This window comes from Salvia miltiorrhiza, chromosome 7 (assembly GCF_028751815.1).
Source record: "Salvia miltiorrhiza cultivar Shanhuang (shh) chromosome 7, IMPLAD_Smil_shh, whole genome shotgun sequence".
NCBI classification, from domain to species: Eukaryota; Viridiplantae; Streptophyta; class Magnoliopsida; order Lamiales; family Lamiaceae; genus Salvia; species Salvia miltiorrhiza.
Window position 1 is genome coordinate 35898779 of NC_080393.1, and position 22319 is coordinate 35921097.

At 39.0% G+C, this 22319-nt stretch overlaps 1 protein-coding gene and 1 long non-coding RNA gene across 2 annotated transcripts; one reads left to right on the forward strand and one right to left on the reverse strand.

The window, feature by feature from the left end:
* The first annotated feature begins 1518 nt into the window (after positions 1 to 1518).
* LOC130996210 (uncharacterized) lies at positions 1519 to 2688 on the forward strand. Its single transcript, XR_009092436.1, has 2 exons — positions 1519 to 1688; positions 1753 to 2688. It is a non-coding gene; the product is annotated as an uncharacterized LOC130996210 (long non-coding RNA).
* An 11406-nt stretch (positions 2689 to 14094) lies between these two features.
* Positions 14095 to 15597, reverse strand: LOC130994163 (uncharacterized). The gene is made up of 4 exons (XM_057919196.1): positions 15412 to 15597; positions 14814 to 15344; positions 14524 to 14649; positions 14095 to 14385 (listed from the first exon to the last, which is right to left on the reverse strand). Exons 1-4 carry the CDS (start codon positions 15595 to 15597, stop codon positions 14095 to 14097), a joined length of 1134 nt encoding a protein of 377 aa, XP_057775179.1.
* Positions 15598 to 22319: the final 6722 nt, after the last annotated feature.

Consider the following 22319-nt stretch of genomic DNA (forward strand, 5'->3'; position numbering starts at 1 on the left):
CTGTGTGTAATGTGTATGTGTGTGTGAGAGAGAGGGTGTTGTCTTGTCTTGTCTTGTCTTGTTTACGTATTTGTTGCGTTGGGTAAGTGTAAGTGTTCCCTTTGCACCATCATATCATATGCCATGTCTCCCTTGAAAGAATGTTCCCTTTTCTTCCTCATCCCTTCTCTTCACTCAACACTTAATGCAATTTTCTTTCCAAAAAAAAAAAAACAACACTTTAATGCAATCATGAAAGACCCAAAAATGAAAGTATGTCTAGGTAGGATGGAGGGAGTATAAAATTAATTTCTTATTTATCTAGATGAATTAAAATTTTGAAATATCTCAAATTCTTTGATTATTTTTAGTATTTAAGCTAGTTTTACTTGATTCATAATTTGGATAAATTCTATTTTTGAGGATTAAAATATCCAATCATACATTTTATCAATCGTGCAAAGTAAACGTCCACTTAAATTTCTATTTTCTAAGATTACGATTGTAAATTGTTCTCCCCCCACCCACGAAATAAACTCCTACTTACCCTTAAAAATTTGTCCATGAAATAAACTCATATTCTAAAATCTACAAAATGACTAGTTTGATTTTGAAAATGAAGATGAAGAAGAAATACGATAGTGTAGCGGCGGCGGCAGTAGTGTCCATATGGCGGCATCATCGTCTCCAAGGTCCTCTAGCTGCTCTAGGATAACTATTGTGTACATGGCGATCGTTTGCTTGAGTAAAATCTTCGATAATTTTTCAAAGCGATTTGAAAGTGAAAGTGAACATCGTGTCATCGACGATGATGCAAGTATTTAAAAATTGTGTCATCATCTATGCAAACGTTTTAAGAAAATATCGTGATTTAACCCACATTACTCGTTTGAAATTTGTTCTAAAAATTCAAGAGCTAGTAGACTTGCATTTGAAATCTCATGGAAAAGTTGAAAATCGTGATAAATGAAATTTATTTATATAACTAGAAGTAATGCATTTTTACCGATTGTCAATCTAATATGTTCTAAGACCAAATAATTTTTTTTTTTTTACCAAATATTCTAGAAAATAATATAATACTTCCTCCGTCCCATTAGTAATGTCCCACTACTTTTGGGCGAGTAGATTAAGAAGAGTGTAGTTAGTAAAGTAAGTTAGTAGAAGGTATTTAAAGATTATTTTAAGTGAGTTAGTGGGTTGGGCCCACAATTAATAACATTTTAAATTGTTAATTCTTTACAAAAAAAATGTATGAGACATTACTCATTTGCAAAGAAGACAAACCACGTGCAACGATGGATTTGAAGAAGGAATTACAACATATATGACAAATCACTGGATATTGGCAACTAATTCCCATGTGCAATGGATTTTTCACGTTCAAGATTATGATGCAGGAAGCTAAACTTATTGCAAAGGGAAACCGACATGGGAGCTACCCACCGGGCATATACGAATGAGGGAATGGTCTAAAAATTTTGACCCATATAAAGAGACTTCGTCTCTTGCTTAAATTTGGGTGCGGATATACTACCTTCCGATTGAATATTGACACCCAAAAATTATCTCGGGAATTGGTAGTGCTCTGGGTCACCCAATTAAGATAGATGGTGCTTTTGCTAATGGGGAAATCGGGCATTTCGCGCGTATTTTGGTTGAGATTGATCTTGCCCATCCACTGCCAGAGACTCTATTCATTGATGAAGGTAATCATGATTTTCATGTTGAATTTGGTTATGAAAGTATGACTTTCTTTTGTACCAAATGCAGGATAAGTGAACACTCCATTGATAAGTGTCGGAAAGTGCAAAAACCTATAGCTATGGAGGTTCCAGCAACAATACCATAGCTTACCCCTGCCCTCGTCAAACAAGCCAAGAAATGGCAACCTGTTGAAGTTGATGATGATAATGCTACGACACCTATCAAGACCATGTTTTTTGTGCTTGATAGGCTCGAGGAGGAACCAAATCGGCCGTCGAGGCCAAATATGGAGGCCATAATGGTTCCAGTTATTCCCGATGCTGCTATGGAGAATAATAATAGATATGCCACTCTTATGGAAGAAAATCCTAGCAGCAAGACCCTGCTACGCCAACGCCCCCCGCCAAGTCGAGGTCACCAAACAAATTTGGTCTGAAACTTCTAGACGCGACTATTTGTGATGATGATACGGATCAAGTGGCGGAGGAGGTCTCTACAGCCACTCCTTCTGCTAAAGATATTAACCATCTAGCGTTGGAAAATGCTAGCAGAATTAGCAAGTTGGAGGAACATATTAATCAGGGGATTCAACTTTTAGTTGAGACATCACAGGCGCCGCCGAAGCGCGGACAGGGTCATCCACCAAAAGGTATGGGATGTGAGCAACATGCGACATGTCTTGTGCCAAAAGATAACATATGTCGCCTCAAAAAAGTGGTGGAGGCGGGTCATAAGACAAGAGATTGTGTTGTTGATCACAGTCACAACAATAATAGCTGTGTTATGAATAATATTACCAATATACAATGGTCGGATGAAGTGGAGTTGGGTGACACCCAACCCACAACTGCTACACTCTTTTCAAGTTGAGTGCTGCATTTTTTCAGCTTTTTTTAGGATATCAGGTTAAGTTGGTATCTTCCTTAGTGTTGGTTTTAATTAGATATGTCGGCTCTGTTCGCTTGCCATCTTTTATTTATTAGACGAGCACTATTTTGGCTTTATCGAGGCTCAAGCCCTTATTCTGCTATCTTGTGCTTTCAAAAGTTTTTTGGGTTACATGTTCTCTTTCTTTTTATTTATAAATATACATTACTAGTGGGGCGTCCAAATATAGTAATTGAGGCATTACTAATGGGACGGAGACAGTACTATTTTATGAAAAAATTAAAATGTTACAAGTTAGACCGACTAAAAAAATGTGCTTATTCAAATATGTAGAATCTTCTTAATAGTTATTACAATAATTAAATTGTATAAAAAAAAGTGATTTGTACATATTTACAAACAAAAATATAGAAAATATGCTTAAAAATTAAAATAAATATAAGAAAAATTGCACAAAGCTATGTTGGAGTGATTTTAGTAAGGATAGGCAAATATATTATCAAATTACTACATTTAGAATTTATTTATACCTAAAAATACTTTATGAAGCTATTTATTCCTAAAGGTAAACATTAAAGATATATTTGACCATTTTTCCTATAATAATTGGTAATAGATTTAATAGTGCTCGAAGGAAACTATTTCACAATAAAAAAGTATTGATTGTCTTCTCTCAGAAAAAAGTATCGATTGTCAACTACGAGAATTTGAACGTCCCATGCTACTTTTTATTTGTATTCATTAGCGGTAAATCATATTAATTAGATTAACTATTGCTTATGTACAATAAAAAAATTAATAAAGTTTTGATGTTATATCAAAACCCCTCCTATTGATGATTAGTTTTTTGACGTAATCCTAGATCGCGGCTCATTTAATGGAGAGCATGACTTTTTTTTTTTTATAGGATCATCAGTTTGAAAGAAGAAGTGCAAAAGTTCATCCAGATTTTGAAAGAATGATCCAGTCGAGTGTATAAACCCTTGCTGATGAAAAAACCATGCTGATAAAGACTTGTGAACTCAACAACTGATGTCAGCACAACGTTAAGAAGGGTCAACCTACGGCAACAGACAGACACTCTATTGCATTTAATGCGGATCCCATCAAATCTAGATTCAGTCTCAGGATATGTACGATGCAATCAGACTTTCTGCTAAATCCTTATACCTGACATGACATTCGAAAACGACGACACCAAAGGAGCTTAACGGGAGATTACAAACTCCACCAACTACTGAAGATCAAAGACGTTTTCTCCAATGGAACTATTTTTCTGTGGAGTATAAATACCATGCAACCTCCTACAAAAGAACTATCAGAAACGCTGCGCAATTTATCTCTCAAGCATTCTAAGCTCTCATTCTTAAGTGCCCAATATCTCAACATATTTTTGAAGAAGGAAATCATACATTGTCTAAAAGCATCCTCTTGAAACCTCCTCATCAGATCTTTCCGAATTAGTATACAAACATTTCCTTAGAACATTTAGGCATTTTTCTTGTTATATCTCAAACCTAGATCTTGAACACACTGAAGCACTCTTATGTAACAGTGTGTTAATAGAGTTGGAACCAAAATTCTTAAAACCCTCTCACCTCTTGTAATAGTCAGGTGTTAGATGTAGAAGAAAGCCAACAATAAAGCTATGTGTGAGTAGTCTGAAAGTTGGAAGTTATCGGTTGTTACCGAGTGATCACCTTAACAGAACTTGTTGATCAAGTCGACTTGTAGTTGTAAAACAAGGAATCTGACTGTAGTGGATTCCCCTATTCAACTGGTACGTAGACGTAAGAGCAATTAGCTCTGAACCACGTTAAAACTTCATGTGCTTTACTTTCTGCATATTTACTTATGTTCAGCTTACTCTGTACTTTATCTTCGTACTTATCTCATACTGTTTGCATCACTTTTGATTCTTACACTTGAACTTGTTTAAGCTGAAAATATAACTTAAAACGGATTTTTTAAAAGCGAGTAACACAACCACCCATTCCGCACAGACCAATTACTAAACCAACTTATCAGCTTACGAGTAATCAATATGATTGATAACTGAACACTCAGTGTGATCAAGATTATCTGGATACTAGTCGGTCTACTTGTTAGCTAATTAGATTTAACTTTAGCTGACTCAATCAGTTGAACCTTTTTTCCTTAGACGCAACTCTAAACAAGCAACGAGAAAGTTGTAATTGGTGTATTCCATCATACACCAATACGCACTCGCTCGGGACCAATAATTGGTGTCAGAGTAGGGGTTCAATAGACCTCTACATCTGAATATCAAGCCTGCTTGAAATGAACCTACAAAATCGTTTCTTAAAGATAGTCATCATCCTTATTGCATATTTGTCACAGATCATTCTACTCGTGGTCTTCCTATGTTTTCTATAGAAACTATGTACTATGGAGGCTCGAGATGTTGAGTCACCTACTCAGCCAGCACAACATGATGGTCCAAGTCCGCACCATAGAACCCATAGTCATTTGCTCCAACCAGTTTAGAATTGAAGGCTTAGTTGGTGATAAACAAGAAACCGTTCAGCTAAAAGATCCAACCGAATACGCTGTCGAAGAGAGGAATATGGTCAACCTTGACAACTTCAAAAAGCTCTCCATGCAGAGCACACTCAGCGATGCCTATTCTCTGAAAACATCAAGGTGTAAAACTGCTAAAATAACTTGGGTATACTTGACTCAACCTAAACACTACGCTAGATTGACTCGCAATAGGACGAGATCTATTGTAACGTGTAAGCTAACCCAAGTCGTCTCTCAAGAAAGATTTAACAAGGCTTCTAATTGTATCACAACGAAAGCAGTAAAGGTTGTCGTTTGAAAACTGTAAAATTAAACTAACACTTGTAAATTAAACTTAACGTGAAATTAAACTCAGAATTAACTAGGCGAAACACAAATACTCAAGCATAAATAAATTACTAACCCTAGGCAGAATTAAACGGTAAAGTAAAGGCTACTCGGATTTAAACGCTATTACGCTAAGAATTTAAACAACTGTAATTAAAAGCCTCTAATCTAAACTGACATAAACGAAATTGCATAATTAAAAGCAAAACATAATTCAAGTAGAAGCAAGGAATTAACGTAAATAATAAATACCGAAATCATCGCGAGAAGCGAATCACTGTCACTTGATTACAACTCGAAATAGTAAACTAAACCAAACTGAATTGAACGCTAACTTAGAACAAAAACTCAGAAATCTTAAGAACTATGAAAACTAGAAAAGTGTAAAGTGTTTTGATGCCTAAGGTAGAAGATTATCTTGGTCCGAAGGCTAAAAGATACCTCTCATGATGAACATTAAGCCCTTTATATAGACTACCTTTCATCAAACCTAAAGACCATCAAGAATGGCCCAGCCAAACTAGACCTAAGAGATAGAATCGTGATAGCAAAGGAGTTCAGGTTAGAAAGGGTGCTCGGCAAGTAACAGCAGTGCTGGCGAGTGTTTTCCAGCTCTAGAGCAGTGCTGGCAGCCTTGCGCGTAACTGTCAGCTCTGGACACGAAGTCAGCTCTGGAATATTCAGCTCTGTAGAATTGTAGTCTGCTTTGGAAATGTAGATGAGTGTTTGCGAGATCTGGCTATGGAAATCTACTCTGGCAAGTGATTGCCAGCTCTGTCGAATTGAAGTCTACTCTGGCGAATATTGTCAGCGCTGCGGAGTTGTCAGCGCTGCAGAAATGTCAGCGCTGCGACCATGCCAGCGCTGCGGAGTTGTCAGCGTTGCGACCATGTCGGCGCTGTGGTCCTGTTAGCGTTGCGGCCCTGTCAGCGCTGCAGAACCACTTTGAGCTAAAATAAGCAATTTCTGATCCAAAAGCTCCAACTTAGCATTCTTCCTCCTATTTTATCAAAAGCTCCTGCAAAGCATCAAACAGACTCATAAACGCACCAAATTCCAGAAAAATTAACTCAGACTTAGCACAATCAACCCCCCAAAATAAGAACAATTATGCATAACAACCCCCCCACACTTAGCCTTTTGCTTGTCCTCAAGCAAAATCAGTATGAATCTAAGGAAGAGAGCGTTCCACGATGATTATTTCCCTCCAAACATTCAACAAATCAATTGAAAATTTTCCAATCAACACACATCTCTCAGATCATGCAAGTAACTTAAAGTTAAGAAGCAACACAGCAGTAATGCAAATAATTCGATCAGACCCAATTCTCCGCTAGAAGTGAATTCCCTAATGTGATCGCCTTTATAATCAGTATCTCCATTCTACAACTTTTCCTTTCTCACACTTTGTGTACTTAATCACTTAGATTTCGATAGTTGAGCCATAATTCGTGAAATAAAACCATTTGGATATAATCCAAAGTCTTCTCACGTGGTTTCTCATGCTCATAGTTAAACTAGCGAAGCAGAGACTCAGAGCTGTCACGATTTTCAGAGCTGGCCAGATGTTCAGAACTGTCAATACTTCCAGCATTAAAATATTTCACATATAAGGATACGATCGTAGGCAATCACAATGACAATACTCCCTCTAGCATCTACCGGACAAATCACGTTTTACTTACTTACAACCGTGTTGCAACAAAACTCATACTTCTTTACACAAACAAACATATATCAAAAGCAAAACCAGAATAACCACCATTCAACACTAACCCGAAATTCACATAAAAAACCATCTCTTCCACACATTCATAACAATTAGCAAGCATCCAAGAACAAGCTAAGAACAGAGGAATCAATCGCCTAATCGGAAGCATGCACATGCACTCATCAAAACAAGACACCCCCCACACAAAAAAGAAAGCCATGTCCTCAGGGCATAAGATAAAAAGAGTTAGAGGAACGTCCCTAATTATTGGCAGTGAGAAAAAGAAGCACGGTGAGGGGCAGCGAAGATTGAAAGCATGCAGCGTGAGGTATAGGGTTTGCGGCCTACTTGCTTTAAGAACTCTGCGAGGGAAAAAATCAGCGCTGGCGTCCCTCGTCAGCGCTGGCGGCCTTGTCAGCTCTGGCTGAAAAGTCAGCGCTGGCCGCCTTAGACAGCGCTAGTGAGTTTGTCAGCGCTGGCGATTAAACTCGTCTGCAACAAGAACAAGAACACCAAAAAGATTAAACCAACACGAAAGGCATCAAAACAAGAAACACAAAAGAAAACAAGGAAACAACAGAAAAAAGAAACAAAAAGCAAAATGTGGGTTGCCTCCCACAAAGCGCTAATTTTAAAGTCGCCAGCCCGACATAGAGAAACCCTTAACCGAAGTCATATTGAAGCTTCAGCTGCCTTAGTCCCTGTGAACACACATCCTCTTTGATTGCGGTTGCGGGTCCTCCTAATGAGCATACAACGCTCATAGCATTCAAAAAAATTTAACTCTTTTTCGGGAGCCAGATCGCAAGCTCCCCTCTTTCTTCTCCTCCAAGGGCAGTATGCACTGCAACCCTTGCACGACACCATCATTGCATTGCAGCATGTCAGTCCATTCTTCTTCAACGGCTGCGTCCTCTTTCAAGTGAGCTAGGAAGTCTTGCATTTTTACTTCCTCATGTGGCAGCTTGTCCAATAATTCGTCTACAATGACCACCTCATCGTGCAGGTTATCAAGAAACTCTTGCATAATTTCGTCCTCCTCCGGGTAGGTATTCGTCAATTTCACCTCAGCATAATTTTGGCAGGTGCTCGCCAGAGCTGGCGGCCTTATCAGAGCTGGCAGCCTGGTCAGAGCTGGCGGCCTGGTCAGAGCTAGGAAAAAATTGTCAGCGTTGGTGAGCTTGTCAGCGCTGAAAATTTCCACTTCTTCCACAGGGTCAGAAATCTCAACATAAGAACAGATATGCAATAAAGAAATAGAAATAGCAGGTTTCTTATCGAAAACAGAGAACGTTACCGATCTACCTTACCCGGTCATACTCAAAGTTCCAGATCCCACATCAATGCGAGTCTGGGTAGTAGCCATAAAAGGCCGGCCAGGCAGAACAAGATGGTCGTTCTCTCCTCTAATGCCTTTCCCTGCATCGAGCACCACAAAATCTGCCAGCACTTTGATTCCTCTCACCGTGACTTCGACATCCTCCAAAAGTCCACGTGGGCTGCTAATAGCACCGTCAGCTAGCTGAAGTCTCATATTAGTGCACTTCAACTCATCTTCGTTCCTGCCCAACTTCTAAAAAATATCAAACGGAATCAAATTGACTGTCGCACCTAAATCTAACATGCCCGAGACCTCCCCAGCTCTACCCAAACCAATGCTAAAAATAAAGCTGCCTGGATCTCCTTGCTTTGGTAGTGGTTGGGTTGGATCAACAATCACTGGTGGCAGAGGTGGACTGGGACGTTGTATGGCTTTGATAGCTTCCACAGTTTTGCTCTTCCACTTCTCGTCAGCAAGTTTTTGGCAGGTGCCCGCCAGAGCTGGCAGCCTTGGCTGATCTATCTTTCTTGACAGCGTTGGCATTTTTGACAGATTTGGCGATTGCTCGACAGCTCTGGCGGCCTTTTTAACTCTGGACTTCTCTTTAGCTCTGACATCCTTTTCAACTCTGGCAGCCTTTTCAGCTCTGGCAGCCTTTGTCTGCTCTAGCATCCTTGACAGCTCCGGCATCCTTGACAGCTCTGGCATCCTTGACAGTGCTGGCGGTGTTGTCTGCTCTGGGAGAACAGTAATAGCTAAGCCTGATGAGCCTGCAAAGGCTGACCGTGCAGTTTCCCGGGCTGCTGCTGCTACTGTAGCTGGTTCAGAATTTTCGACAACTGCGCCATAGTTGGGTTGCTTCGGGTTCCCATACCCCAAGTTAAACATGAGAGGTACTGCGCCTAGGCTCCATGCTGGTAAACATGACATTGCAATCTGGGCTGGTAATGCCCATTCCGACCACATTTTCTCCGTTTCTGCTCTACTGGGCTGCTTCCCCATTACGACATGGTTTCCTAACGAAATGACCTGAACTGACACAAACAAAAGAGAAAAAATAGGGCCAAATGGCCCAAAAGTCGAAGACGCATCAGTAACCCAACCGTTTTCTTGTTTTATTTTTCTTTCTTTTGGTTTTTTTTTTCTTTGTTTTCTTTGTTTTGTTTCTTTTAGGGAGATTGCAGCGTGGTGCATATTTTTCTGTGAGGAGTGACACACATATCATCTTCCCTCCAAACTTATTTTCGAGCTTATGTTCTGTAATAAGTTTGGGGGAGAGGGGTGAGAGTAGATATGTGTATCACTTTTATTTATTTTTTTTGTTGGTTTTATTATTTTATCTTGCTTGGTTGGTGGTGTGTGATTTATTTTTGAGTTGATTATTGCTCCATTAGATTTCTGGTGAGATGCCTGATGATTTCTTTTGCAAAATTCATGATTTTCAATTTTTCTTGATGATTTGAGCATAATTGAACTAATTTGCATGATGAAAAAATGATTTTAGCCTTGATTTTTGACGTTGAATAAGCCTGTGAGAATTTGAGCCAAAACTGTATATCATACACATTTTATCCTTTGTTGTGGTTTTGTCATGCATGTGGTGATCTTCTAGAACTTGCCACGGTGAGCCACAATTTTTCTCAAACACTGAACCTTAACGAAAAAATTATCATTCGTTATCCACTTTGAGCCTATTTAGCTTTTATTCTTTAACCGGATGATAGGGGTGATGTAGTATATGGGGATTTGTATGTGGAGTATATTCATAGTGGGTCATGAAAAAGAAGGGATGATGTTGTGTTACTATTTACTAAGCTCTAGAAAGTTATGAAAAGAAAAGAAAAAAAAATGTTGGAAAAAAAAGGAAAAGAAAAGAAAAGAAAAGAAAAAGTGTGAACCTAGGGTTTGTATCGACTTTGTTTGTTGGAAATAAGTGGAGAGCATAAAAGAGTGTTTAGTTCTGTTTTGTGATGTTTGAATCCCGTGAGTTGTGTTGATTATGGTGGCATAGTTGGGAGAAAGGTGGAATTTATTCCATACTTGATTTGTGAAGTTATAAGGTTGGTGTTCTTGAATTATTTTAAGTCACTTAGCATATATTTCCCTACCTTAACCAATGTCCCTACATTATAACCCGAAGAAATAGACCTTTTGATCTTAGTCCTGGCACACTATTAGCGATGGAGATTGTAGACAATTGGCAAGCCTATGGTAAGAGATTAGCATTGCATTGAATTCGATGAGAGCATACACGTCCTATTCCATCAATTGAGAGTTGAGCGATACACATTCTTGAGAGAGTCAATTGTTGGATGTCAAGGTTGATTTTGCTTTAAATTGTGTTTATTGGTGATTCTTGTGTTTAATTGTTGAGAACTTGAGAGAATCTTTTTATCTATTATTCGGAGGCATCGATGAGCTAGATTTCTTACCCATTCGTGTTATTGATTGTGTTATTCTCATTATTCGAGGATGAACAATGGCTTAAGTTCGGAGAAGTTGATAACACTCATGTTTCCATGGTTTTTAGTGTTCATACGATGTCAATTTTATAGGGAATTGAGTGTTGGATGGTTGTTTTCTGCTTAAATTGCTTTATCATGTGAAATATGATATTTGCTTGTACTTTGATGAATTTTATAGAAATATGTAGTCTGAATTTGGACCTGTGGTCTTAATGAAAGTTATAGTTCATAGGCGCAAACGGTTCGCAAATTGGAGTTTGGACGAGAAAAATATGACCGAAACAAGAAAGTCGCGCGCAACAATGAATAGTTCCCAACGGGAATTTTTGAATTTTTGGGATTTTGCGGGATTTTTAGACTTTATCAGTATTTTCGAGTTCTACACTGTATTTATCTCATGTGCCTATAAATGGGTCCTTTTCCTGACCTAATAGACACATCTATTTACCTCTCTTTACCTCTTTTCTTCTTCTTTTTATTTTTAGCCTTAGAATTTTATTGTTTCCATAGATTAGCTTTATTTTTCCTGCAAGATTTCAGCTGTCATTCAACATTCATTTCGGATTTTATATAATTCAGTTTTTATTATTGCTTTCTTCTTTAATTATGTTTACGTTTTATTTTGCTATGTCTGGCTAATTCTTTTATCTGAACCTAGGGTTTGTACATAGTTGATTAAATGTGTGTGTTTGATTTATTGATATCAATTTGCCCTCCGGCTTGTGATTTATGATTCCTGGTGCTTATTTTCTTATGAATTATCTGATCAATAATTTACATGTTTAGCTGTTCAGTTTGAGTCTTGAATGTGATAATTATTCAGTCGATTCAGGAGTGCATGATATAGTGTTAGCCTTGAGTCTTGAATGTGACAGGTGAAGCCATAGGAAGTTATTCTTTGTGTGCTATTTGAAGTTAATTTATTCCTTGAAGTCTTAAATGCGAAAAGGGGTTAATTAATCTACATTCATAGGTGTTCGTTAGAGAAGCTTATGAATAGTATTGTGATCTTTCATCAGGGTAGGATTAAATTGATAATTGAATCAATAGATTGAATGCATGTGTTTGATTAAGGATAGTACATCCCTAGTGTCAGAGCTTTTTATTATTTGAGTTTTTATCATGTTTTATTTGCTTTGTTTTGATTTTAGTTTTATTCATCCATCATATTTGAGTTTGTCTGGATATTGTTAGAGTTTTATTAGGATTATTTAGAGTGATTTTGATTATCTGTCTTTGTGGATACGATACTCGGTTACTGTTTATTTGCTACAATTACACTATGTTAGTTGCAGTTTTAATTTGTTGCTATAAAATAGTGATCAGTGATACGCAATCATGAGGGGGAGTCGTGATTGGAAAGTCCTTGAATCTGCTGGGCTGTCGAACCGTGAAGGAGGGTGAGATGTTGGGTATCAAGGAAGTGTTATCTTGGTTGAAGGAGCTGGGTTTTCACCGGGGTGTTTGGAGTCAGATTGTAAGCGTGCTTGTGATGTTATTAGATCGGGAGAGAGGAATTTCACGGAGTTGGGTGTCTTGGCTTCTCCATGTCAGAATTATCTTATGGCGATGCCTCATATCCGTCTTCAGCATGTCAAGCGGGATCAAAATGTTAACACTCATTGTTTGGCGAAGTTAGCAAGAGATTTATTTTGACATTATGTTTGAAATGAACCTTCGTTTACAGTGGCGGATCATCTCCATATTCTATGTTCGTGTGATTAATAAAGAGTATGTTGTTTTGGTTTCAAAAATATATATATACTCCTTCAGTCCCATTATTCATGACACATATTCCATTTTGGGTTGTCCCAACCTACATGACACATTTCTATTTTGGGAAGAAATAAGGGTGGATTAAGTTTAATTAAATCTTAATTAAACTACACTTAGGGTCCGAAAATTCTGGACTTCAAACTAACCCTAAAACTTTCTCTCTTTTGGAACTCACTTCACATCCGCCGCTCTCTCTCTCTCTCTAATCCTAAGTCCCTAACTCCATCTCTCTCTATCTCTGGCGCCTGAAACCCTAGATCTCATCTTCTTCCACCTCTCTCGTGTCGCCTTTCTTGGGTGTAGCCGGCCGCCATCTCTGTATTCGTCTCTCACCTATTGTGACTCAACCATCGCCATTCACGAAAAATTCCTATGATGTCGATTCTTTGAGATTTTTCTTTGACCGCCATATCTAGGTTTCGTTTCTACTTCACTGAGGGATTTAGAGTAATCCGCCTCCTTGTTTCGTGGTATTTCACCGAATAGATGGCGAAGCTGAACGGAAATACGTTCGATTTAGATTTGCCCTCTCTCTCGAAACCCTACGGTGATTCCTATGATTTTGAGTGGATGGCAGCTTTGCAAATATGGATTGAAGTCACGGTGATAGAAGATAAATGCAGAGAAAAGGCTCGGCGGGCTTTATCCCAATAAGGTAATGGCTCGATCTCTGGTGAACTGTCGATTTGCTCTTCAGTGCCTGAAATTGATGCTTACCCTGATTCGTTCTTTTATTGTAATGAATATTGGGAGCATCGAAACATGAGCGATGGGGAACTTTCTATGCTGCGGATCCTGCTTCCTAGCTACTTTTTGGTGAGATCTTCCATATTTTGGATCTTATCTTGCTGGTTATCTGTGATATGTGGGATTATGTTGCAATTGTACTGTGGTAAATTGGGTCTGAAATGATAGGATTATGCTCATTCTATGTGTTCTATCTGAATTGTAGTGCATCGATGATTACAATCTGATATTGTATGAGATGATATATTAATTTCATCTTGCATGTTCCACTTGTTGATTATGGTTTGATTTTCTATGGTCTTTTTGTTGTGTGTAGTGCATTTTTTGTTTGGCCCTGTTGGATGACCTATCTGTTGGTATCTGCTTGCAGCAGTGTGTTATATGTTGGTATCTGCTTGTAGCAGTGTGTTATGTGTAACCTGTGCATACATTGCAAAAATCTGTGTTTTAAAATCTCAAATTAACAATGTTCAAATCTGAATTTCATTAGAAACCTGTGCATACATTACAAAAACATGCCTATGGGAATCTTAACATGTGCATCTGTGCATATGTGCATTACAAAAATAACAAAAAGCTAGGCATTCCTGAAATCTTCAATATGCACTACTGCCCCCTTGAATTTGTAGCTACTGCATGCTATAAGTTAGCCCATCAATTGTGCCTCCAATCATGCCTATAGGCAGCTGCCTTAAGAAACCTTCACTCCCACTAATGCTCCCATGCTCAATTAGGTAGACTATGCATTCCCTAACAAGCCTTGAATCAACTTCAAGGTTTAAAGGAAGCATATCCTGCCTAATCAAGGCATCCTTCTTCAAATGGGGAATTTTGTAACAGTTTTGACCTTTTACCTTGAGTATTTCAATCATGCAGCTTTGTAGACTAAGAAAAACCTTGTTCAAGGTTTGTGCACTTAACTGTTCAAATGAATTTTGAACAGCCATAAGTAAGTCACTGACATTGTTGCAAACTGATTCAGTTTGTAGTGACTGTATCGCCCTAAACCACCCCAAATCATTTATGTTGGTGTCGGGTGAGTTTGGTGGTTAATGCACCAGGTGTATGTCAAAGCCATCACTAGAGGCAGCTGCCCTGAAATCAGGGTCGTTGTCTTTAATGTGTGGCCGCGCATTATCCTGCTGTATGTAGATGACTTTGCTAGCAAAACTTGGCCACTTTGCCTTTATAGCAGGTATAATTTGAAATTACATTAAAGTAGGCAATGAAATGAAATTACATGGATACTACTCATAAACTTAAATGATTTGGACCCCAAGCATGTTATTGGAACATTCCTTGAATAAATCATGCACTATCCATACCTTGTTAATAAGGCAATCCTTACCACTTCTTTGGTGATACTTTGAATGGGTTTCCACTCCATTGTGCCTGCCTCCCTGTTCTTACTCTTCCTCTTTGCTGGTACCATTTCAGTAAATGGAAAAATGTCTATTTTTCCATCAAATAGGCATTCTCCATCAGGGCTAAAGATAGGCTTACACACTGCACACATAAACATCACCTTGGTGATGAATTTTTTGTTTTTACAGGTTCTATGAGGCTCAGTCTCTGCAGGGGTTAAGTAAAACCTTTGGTTGGACTTGGTTATGTAGAACCATTTCTCGTCAATGTGGATTGTGTTGTGCATATTTTTAAATATCACACTCCTCATGATCCTATCATACTCTAGGGCCTCCAATGAAAACCGTAGCCTAAGCAACTTGTTAGGAGCAGTAAGATCGGGTTCAATAGCATTTGAATGAGCTTTGATCAGCCCTAGCTTAATCCATCTTCCCACAGTACTTTTGCTACATTGGATCCCACATGCAAGCCTTCGAATGGTAGATCTTTTGGACAAGTCTAAGCTAGCAATTAACTGTAAATCTAATTGCACTCTTTTTTTGTCTTGGTCTTTGTATTTTTCGACTCATGGAACAAATTACCTCACCCTGTTGTATTTGCTTTTTTGCAGCTGCCCAAATCTGATTGATTGTGCTTCGTGAGCTGCTCCATCTTGTAACAGCTGCTGCAATCTTCCCCCTAGCAACCTTCCCCTCCTTGATGTCTTCAAGAAGGAATTGAATTATTGATGCCCTCTCAAATGTGGAGAGATCTTTTCTCCTAGGCATAGTGCTGTTGCTGCTCTCTTTTTGTAGTTTTTGTGGTTGTAGGAATTCTGTTAGGTTTGCTTTTTTTTTTGGTGACTGCAGTCGTGTAATGAAGAATGAAAACTGACTTTGGCTCTATTTATAAAGGGGAGGAAAGTTGTAAAGCGTGGGAAATTTAAAATTCCCCAAATTTCAATGAAAAGGCTTGTGTTATGAAATTCTGGCGCCAGTTTTTAAATTGAATCAATTGCACAGGTTTTTACATAACTTGAATTTATATTTCAGATTTTAAATTTAAATAACATTAATTAAATGAAGGTTTAAATTACAGATTTAAATTTCAGACTTTAAACTTAATTACACGAATTAAATTTAAATTTCAGAATTTAAATTTAAATTACATTAATTATATTTCGAATTTTAAATTAAATTACAGAATTTAAATTAATAAAGAATCTCTCAATATAAAACCTAATCAATGGACCACACACACTTACTCCTTAATCTACTATTCCTTAATCTCCGTGCCCAAAAGCAATGTTCCATGAATAATGGGACCGAGGGAGGGAGTATATATTTAGGGTCAAAATTTAAAATACCCACTTCTATAACTTATCTATCAAAAATACCCACTTTCATAAAACACATATCAAACCTATCCAACTCATAATTAATGACAAAACTACCCTTTAACAAATCCTCTAATAATTCATCATAATACAATTCTATGTTCAAATTGGAAATAGTCGGTAAAGACTTATCAGGCCCAACATGCTTCTGTAACACTTCGAAATTAATCTTAACATAAATCAACATTATACCTTTAGTCGACTGGTCTTCTTCAGGAGTCAGTGCTTGTTGTGTTTTACGGACCGTCTGCCCCCAAGGCTCCGTCCAACCACGCGCTCGCAAGGGATGGTTGCAACCTTCCTCCTTCACTAAGTGCCGACGTATAATACTTTGTTGATAAATGAAAGAAAATTTTCTACTAAACCGGAAAGTTGAGCAAAAATAAAAGCGTTTATAGAGGAATTATAAAATATTTAATTTATTTCATAAAAATCTCCCTCAGGGAGGAGACAAACTTGTTTAGCTACTCATTAGTAGCTAATACTTGTATACATAAAAATTAAAGAAACTAAAACTAGAATTGAAAAAACTTTGGAAAATAAAATTTAAAAAATTACAAAGATAAATTCTAGAGAGAGAGTGTGTTGTGTGAAAGTGTTGAGAATTTTCGATGATCTCTTTCTCTCCAGAGCTCGGGGTTTTATAGAGGTCTGATGCCCTCTATAATTGCTTGGTAGTTGGCCTTGGATTCCTTCTTCGTGGCCAGCTAACTTGGATAGTGACAGCCACCTTCTTTTGTCGACAATAATTGCCGACACCAGCTATGCCTTCACATGCCTCCGTGGTCCCTCATTCCATTATTCAGCTGATAATGTTGTGGAGGGGCCATGTTTCCACCATCTTTTGTCTTCTTCTGATGAGTGGACCTCCTGTAGAATTACCCACTTCCGTCAGTGGGTAGTTGGTCTGCTTTATTTTCCACCCACTTTCGTCGTTTCTCTTTTAGTGGGTGGTCCTCTTGTCCTGAGTCACATGACTCTCTTTTTTTTGTCGGGCCTTTTACTTTTTTGGTGCCCGAGGTGCTCGTCCACGTGGAGTCTTGTACTCCTCATACTCGTCGGACCGAAACTTCTTTTTGTTAGGCTTCGGGAGGAAGCCTTTTCTGCCTAGGTGAGCCATATTGCAGAACTTGTGACGGGTTTCTTTGCTTCCCGCCATCTTGTTGCGCCAGAGTGTCTGCCTCTTCTCTTCAAAGGCCTTCTCGGCGAAGCTTGTAGTTGTTCCTGTCATGGTATTTAATAAGAACGAACCAAGTCCTAAATTATGAGAGAACTTGAATTTATACTTTACTTTGTCCATCTCCGTGAGACAGACCCATAATCCCCATGCACGCCTTGTGGAGATTTGATCCTCCGTAAAAGTGGTGACAATGGAGACTTGGTGATCTGGTGCCTTAATCCGGTTTAAAGCCTCCGTATCGGGTCTCCGAAGCTTAATGAAATGAAAAGCCTCGTGGTTACCCTTTCCTGCTGGTTCTGGTGCTGCACTAAGGAAGTACAGTTCCGAAACATCTCCCATGTTAAGGGACGGGTTGTTTGACCAAGCATCATAAACTGTCTCTTGGATCCACCTTGGCAGACCCTTGATTTCGCTGAATGCTGGTGATATAGTATAAACTGAGGCTAGTGCCCCAAATTCATACCACTCCTTGACCTCCAGAGGATTGGCTCCGGTGGTCATCCAGACACGAGGATATTTTCCTCCAACATCAACACGGCTATATCCCGGATTGATACCTTGTCTGGTATTGATCTTCTCCCATCTAGACTGGTACAACTGCCAAACAGGAGATATTTCAATAGTGTTAATATCAATCTTAGATTTTCCTGTCAGTGGCCTAAGATTGATCTCTCCCTCTTTTACCCCAGAGGTGGAGGGTTGACATGTTGGTTTGGGCGGTGAAGCCTTAGCAACATCTTTTTCTTGAGGATCCGGTTTTGACACCTTAGCCTCAGAACTTGTGCTAGGGGTACTTGAATCCCCTGCTACCGGTAATCCGTCCGGTACGGTAATGCCTACTTCGATCAGGGGAGCCCTGATCCCGCGCCGGAGCGGCTTGTGGATTGTATCATGAAGATTTATCATATTCTTAATACATTCTTGTATACGGTCAGATACTTTGGTTTCATCAGCCTTCTGCATCCTTCCAGCTTGTTTGGCATGGAGTACACACTCTTGCCATTCTTGTTGTAGCAACTCCATATTGTCTTGGAGCTGCCTCTGGTTTATGATGATGGCGTCAACCTCAGTTGGCTCCATCCCTTGTTAAGAAATCTGCAAGAACATTATCATCAGATTTCAGAATGACAATATCAAAATCATAATATTGGCATTCAGCTTGCCATCTAAGTAATCTAGCCTTTTCAGATTTAGATTCAATTTTCTTGGTTAAGAAAGCTTTAACGTTAGTGTTATCAACTTTCAAAACAAATTTCTTAGCAAGTAAGAATAGCGGCCATTTTTTGAATGCCTTTCTAACTGCATAGAATTCCTTCTCGTTGATGTGCCATCGCACAGCTTCACTGTCAGAAAAGAGGCCACTACAATATCTGCATGGTTCCTCTCCATAAGGGGTGATTTTTGTGAGCACTGCTGCCCACCAAGAATCGCTCGCGTCGGTATATAGGACTAATTCGTCCTCGTCTTGTGGTATTGAAAGCTTTGGGAGATTTTTGCAAATCTCTTTTAGCTTCTTTATACCCTCGCGATGCTCCTCCTTCCATATGAATGGAACATCCTTCTTCAGAAGTTGGCTGAAGATTTTCCAATGCTCTGCAAGGTTTTTGATGAACATCCCTGCAAAGTTAATAACTCCCAGAAAGCTTTGGAGCTGCTTCTTTTTCTTGAGATTTTCTGGAAAGTTCTGGACCTTTTGATAACACTCATGTTTCCATGGTTTTTAGTGTTCTTATGATGTTAATTTTATAGGAAATTGAGTGTTGGATGATTGTTTTGTGCTTAAATTGTTTTATCTTGTGAAATATGTTACTTTCTCGTACTTTGATGAATTTTACAGAAATATTGAGTTCGAATTTGGACTGTTGATCTTAATGAAAGTTGTAGTTCGTCTCGATACGAGTTCGTAGGCGCAAACGGTTCGCAAATCCGAGTTCGGACGAGGATGATATGGCCGAAACAAGAAAGTCGCGCACAGCAGTGAATAGTGCCCGACGGGAATTTCCGAATTTTCGGGATTTTGCGGGATTTTCGGATTTTATCAGTATTTTCGAGCTCTACACTGTATTTATCTCCTGTGCCTATATATAGGTCCTTTCCCTGACCTATTAGACACATCTTTTCACATCTCTTTACCTCTTTTCATATTTTTCAGTTTTAGACTTAGGATTTTAATGCTTTCATAGATTAGATTTCTTTTCCTGCAAGATTCAAGATTCAAGCTGTTCATCCAGAATTTCTTCCGGGTTTTATCTATTTTATTTATTTCAATTGCTTTCTTTTATTTATGCTTTTATTTTATTTTAGTATGTTTAGCTAGTTCTTTCATCTGAACCTAGGGTTTGTACATAGCTGATTAATTATGTGTGTATGATTTATTGATATCAATTTGCCCTCCAACTTGTGATTCATGATTCCTGGTGCTTAATTTCTTGTGAATTATTTGGCCAATAATTTACATGTCTAGCTGTTCAGTTTGAGTCTTGAATGCGATAATTGTTCAGCCGATTCAGGAATGCATGTTATAGTAGTAGCCTTGACACTTGAATGGGATAGGTGAAACTATAGGGAGCTATTCTTTGTGTACGCTTGGGAGTTAATTTATTCCTTGGAGTCTTGAATGTGAAGGGGGTAAATTAATCTACTTTCATAGGTGTTCGTTAGAGAAGCTTGTGAATAGTTTTGTGATCTCTCATCAGGGTTGGATTAAATTGGTAATTGAATCAATAGGTTAAATGCATGTAGTTAATTAGTAAAAGTACATCCCTAGGGTCAGAGTCTTTTATTATTTGAATTTCCTAAGTGTTTTTATTTGTTATTTGCGTTTTAGTAAATCAATCTTTATTTTCGTTTGCCTGTCTACTATTTTAGTTTGTTTAGGAGATAGCTAGAGTGATTTCGATTTTTCAGTCCCTGTGGATACGATACTCGGTTACTTTTTACTTGCTACAATTGCCTGTGTTAGTTGCAGTATTTGTTGCTAAGAAATTAGTGATCAACTTTTTGGCGCCGTTGCCGGGGACTGATTAGAAGTTGCTTTAATATTTCCGATAGGACTAGGTAGTACTTCAGGCGTTTACTGTTTCTTTTTATTTTTATTTTTCTATTTCTCGTTTTTTCAGGCACTGCATACGATGGCAACTATTGAGCAAATTCAATTTCAAATGTTGGATATGATGCAGCAGATGTTAACAGAGATGTCTAGTATAAAGACAACTGTTAATACAAGAATGACCAATTTGGAGTCTCAAGTGGGTCATATTGAAAATAATTTCTCAGCACTGTCCAAGCAAGTGCAGATGTTGGAGACTCAAATTGGTCAGATTGCCAACCAAGCAGCCGCGCAGCACAAGTCGAGCCAATTCCCGAGCAACACTACTGTCAATCCAAAGGGCAAATGCAATGCGATTTTCGATGACACTGTGTCTCTTGAAGATGAGGAAGCGATTGAATTTTTCCTGGCAAACTGTGAGGAGACGAGCAAGGAGCATGAATCTCTGATTGAGGAACCACACAAGGCTCCTGTTCCACTTAGGGAATACATTCCAAAGGGTCCACTTCCCCGTAGGCTTATGAAGAGGAAGGTGCTTGAAGAGCAATGTGCTGAGAAGCCGAGCAAAAAGTGTAACGCAATTCAAGTGAGAAGCGGGCCAGAGCAGCGAGATCGTACAGAGCAGAGGAATCACCATTCCTCTGCAGAGCAGCGGGATCAGCCAGAGCAGTGGGATCGGCCAAAGCGGAGGAACGGCAAGGATGCCAAGGAAATCAAGCTGGAGATCTCCCATTGCAAGAATGAGAGAAAAGTTGTAAATCCCGAGGAGACAGAGCATAGACGCATAGTGGATGAGCTAGAGAGGCTACTTGAAGAATCAGACCAGCGTGCAGAGCCTCAAGATAGCAGAGCAGCGAAGCAAAGTTCAGAACTCAACAGCCAGAGCAGAGAAATCAACCATTTCTCTGCCAATATCCGTTCCTCTGCCAATGATAAAGAAAAAAAGGTCGTCGTTCACACCAAGAAGATGGGTCATGAGGATAGGAAAATCTCGCAGGCGACAGCTGTGGGCACTGAGCTGCCAATGAAGCTATTTTCGAAGAAGAAAGATCCGGGTAGCTTCACCATTGAGTGAGAGATTGGAGGAGAGCTCTTTCCCAAGGCTCTTTGCGATTTAGGGGCTAGTGTCAATGTGATGCCCATTTCTGTTTTCAAGCGGTTGGGAATTGGAAATCTCAAGCCGACCTCAATGGAGATTCAGATGGCGGATAGATCAAGAGTAAACCCGAGAGAAAAGCTTGAAGACATCTTTGTGAAGGTTGACAGGCTTGTCTTCCTTACGGATTTCTTGGTCCTCGATATTCCTGAAGATACAAATCCGCCGTTGATTCTTGGTCGATCATTCTTAGCTACGGGAAGAGCTATGATAGATGTGCCGAATGGAAGCATCATTTTTCACGCAGCTGATGTGCATGGGTCTTCTACCTCTGTTCGTGTCGGGCGGTCTGTCACGCCTGCTGTGTTTGATGTTCATTGAGAACATGAGGTATCGTCGAGCTCTAGACGTTAAATTAAGCACTTGTTGGGAGGTAACCCAACTATTTTTCTTCTTTGTTTTGTTTTTCATTCTTTTTGTTTCTTTTTGTTCCTTTGTTTTCTTTGTTTTGTTTGAGAGTTTAGTGCAGTGTTGAGCTTGGAAGATGCGGGAACTCGCGCCTTGTCCATACTACCACCTTGGAGCATGTGTTTCTGTGAGTAGTGACACACATATCATCATCCCTCCAAACTTATTTTCGAACTTATGTTCTGTAATAAGTTTGGGGGAGGGGGTGAGAGTAGATATGTGTATCACTTTTATCTTTTTGTTGCGTTTATTGTTTTATCTTGCTTGGTTGGTGGTGCGTGATTGTTTTTGAGATGATTATTGCTCCATTAGATTTCTGGT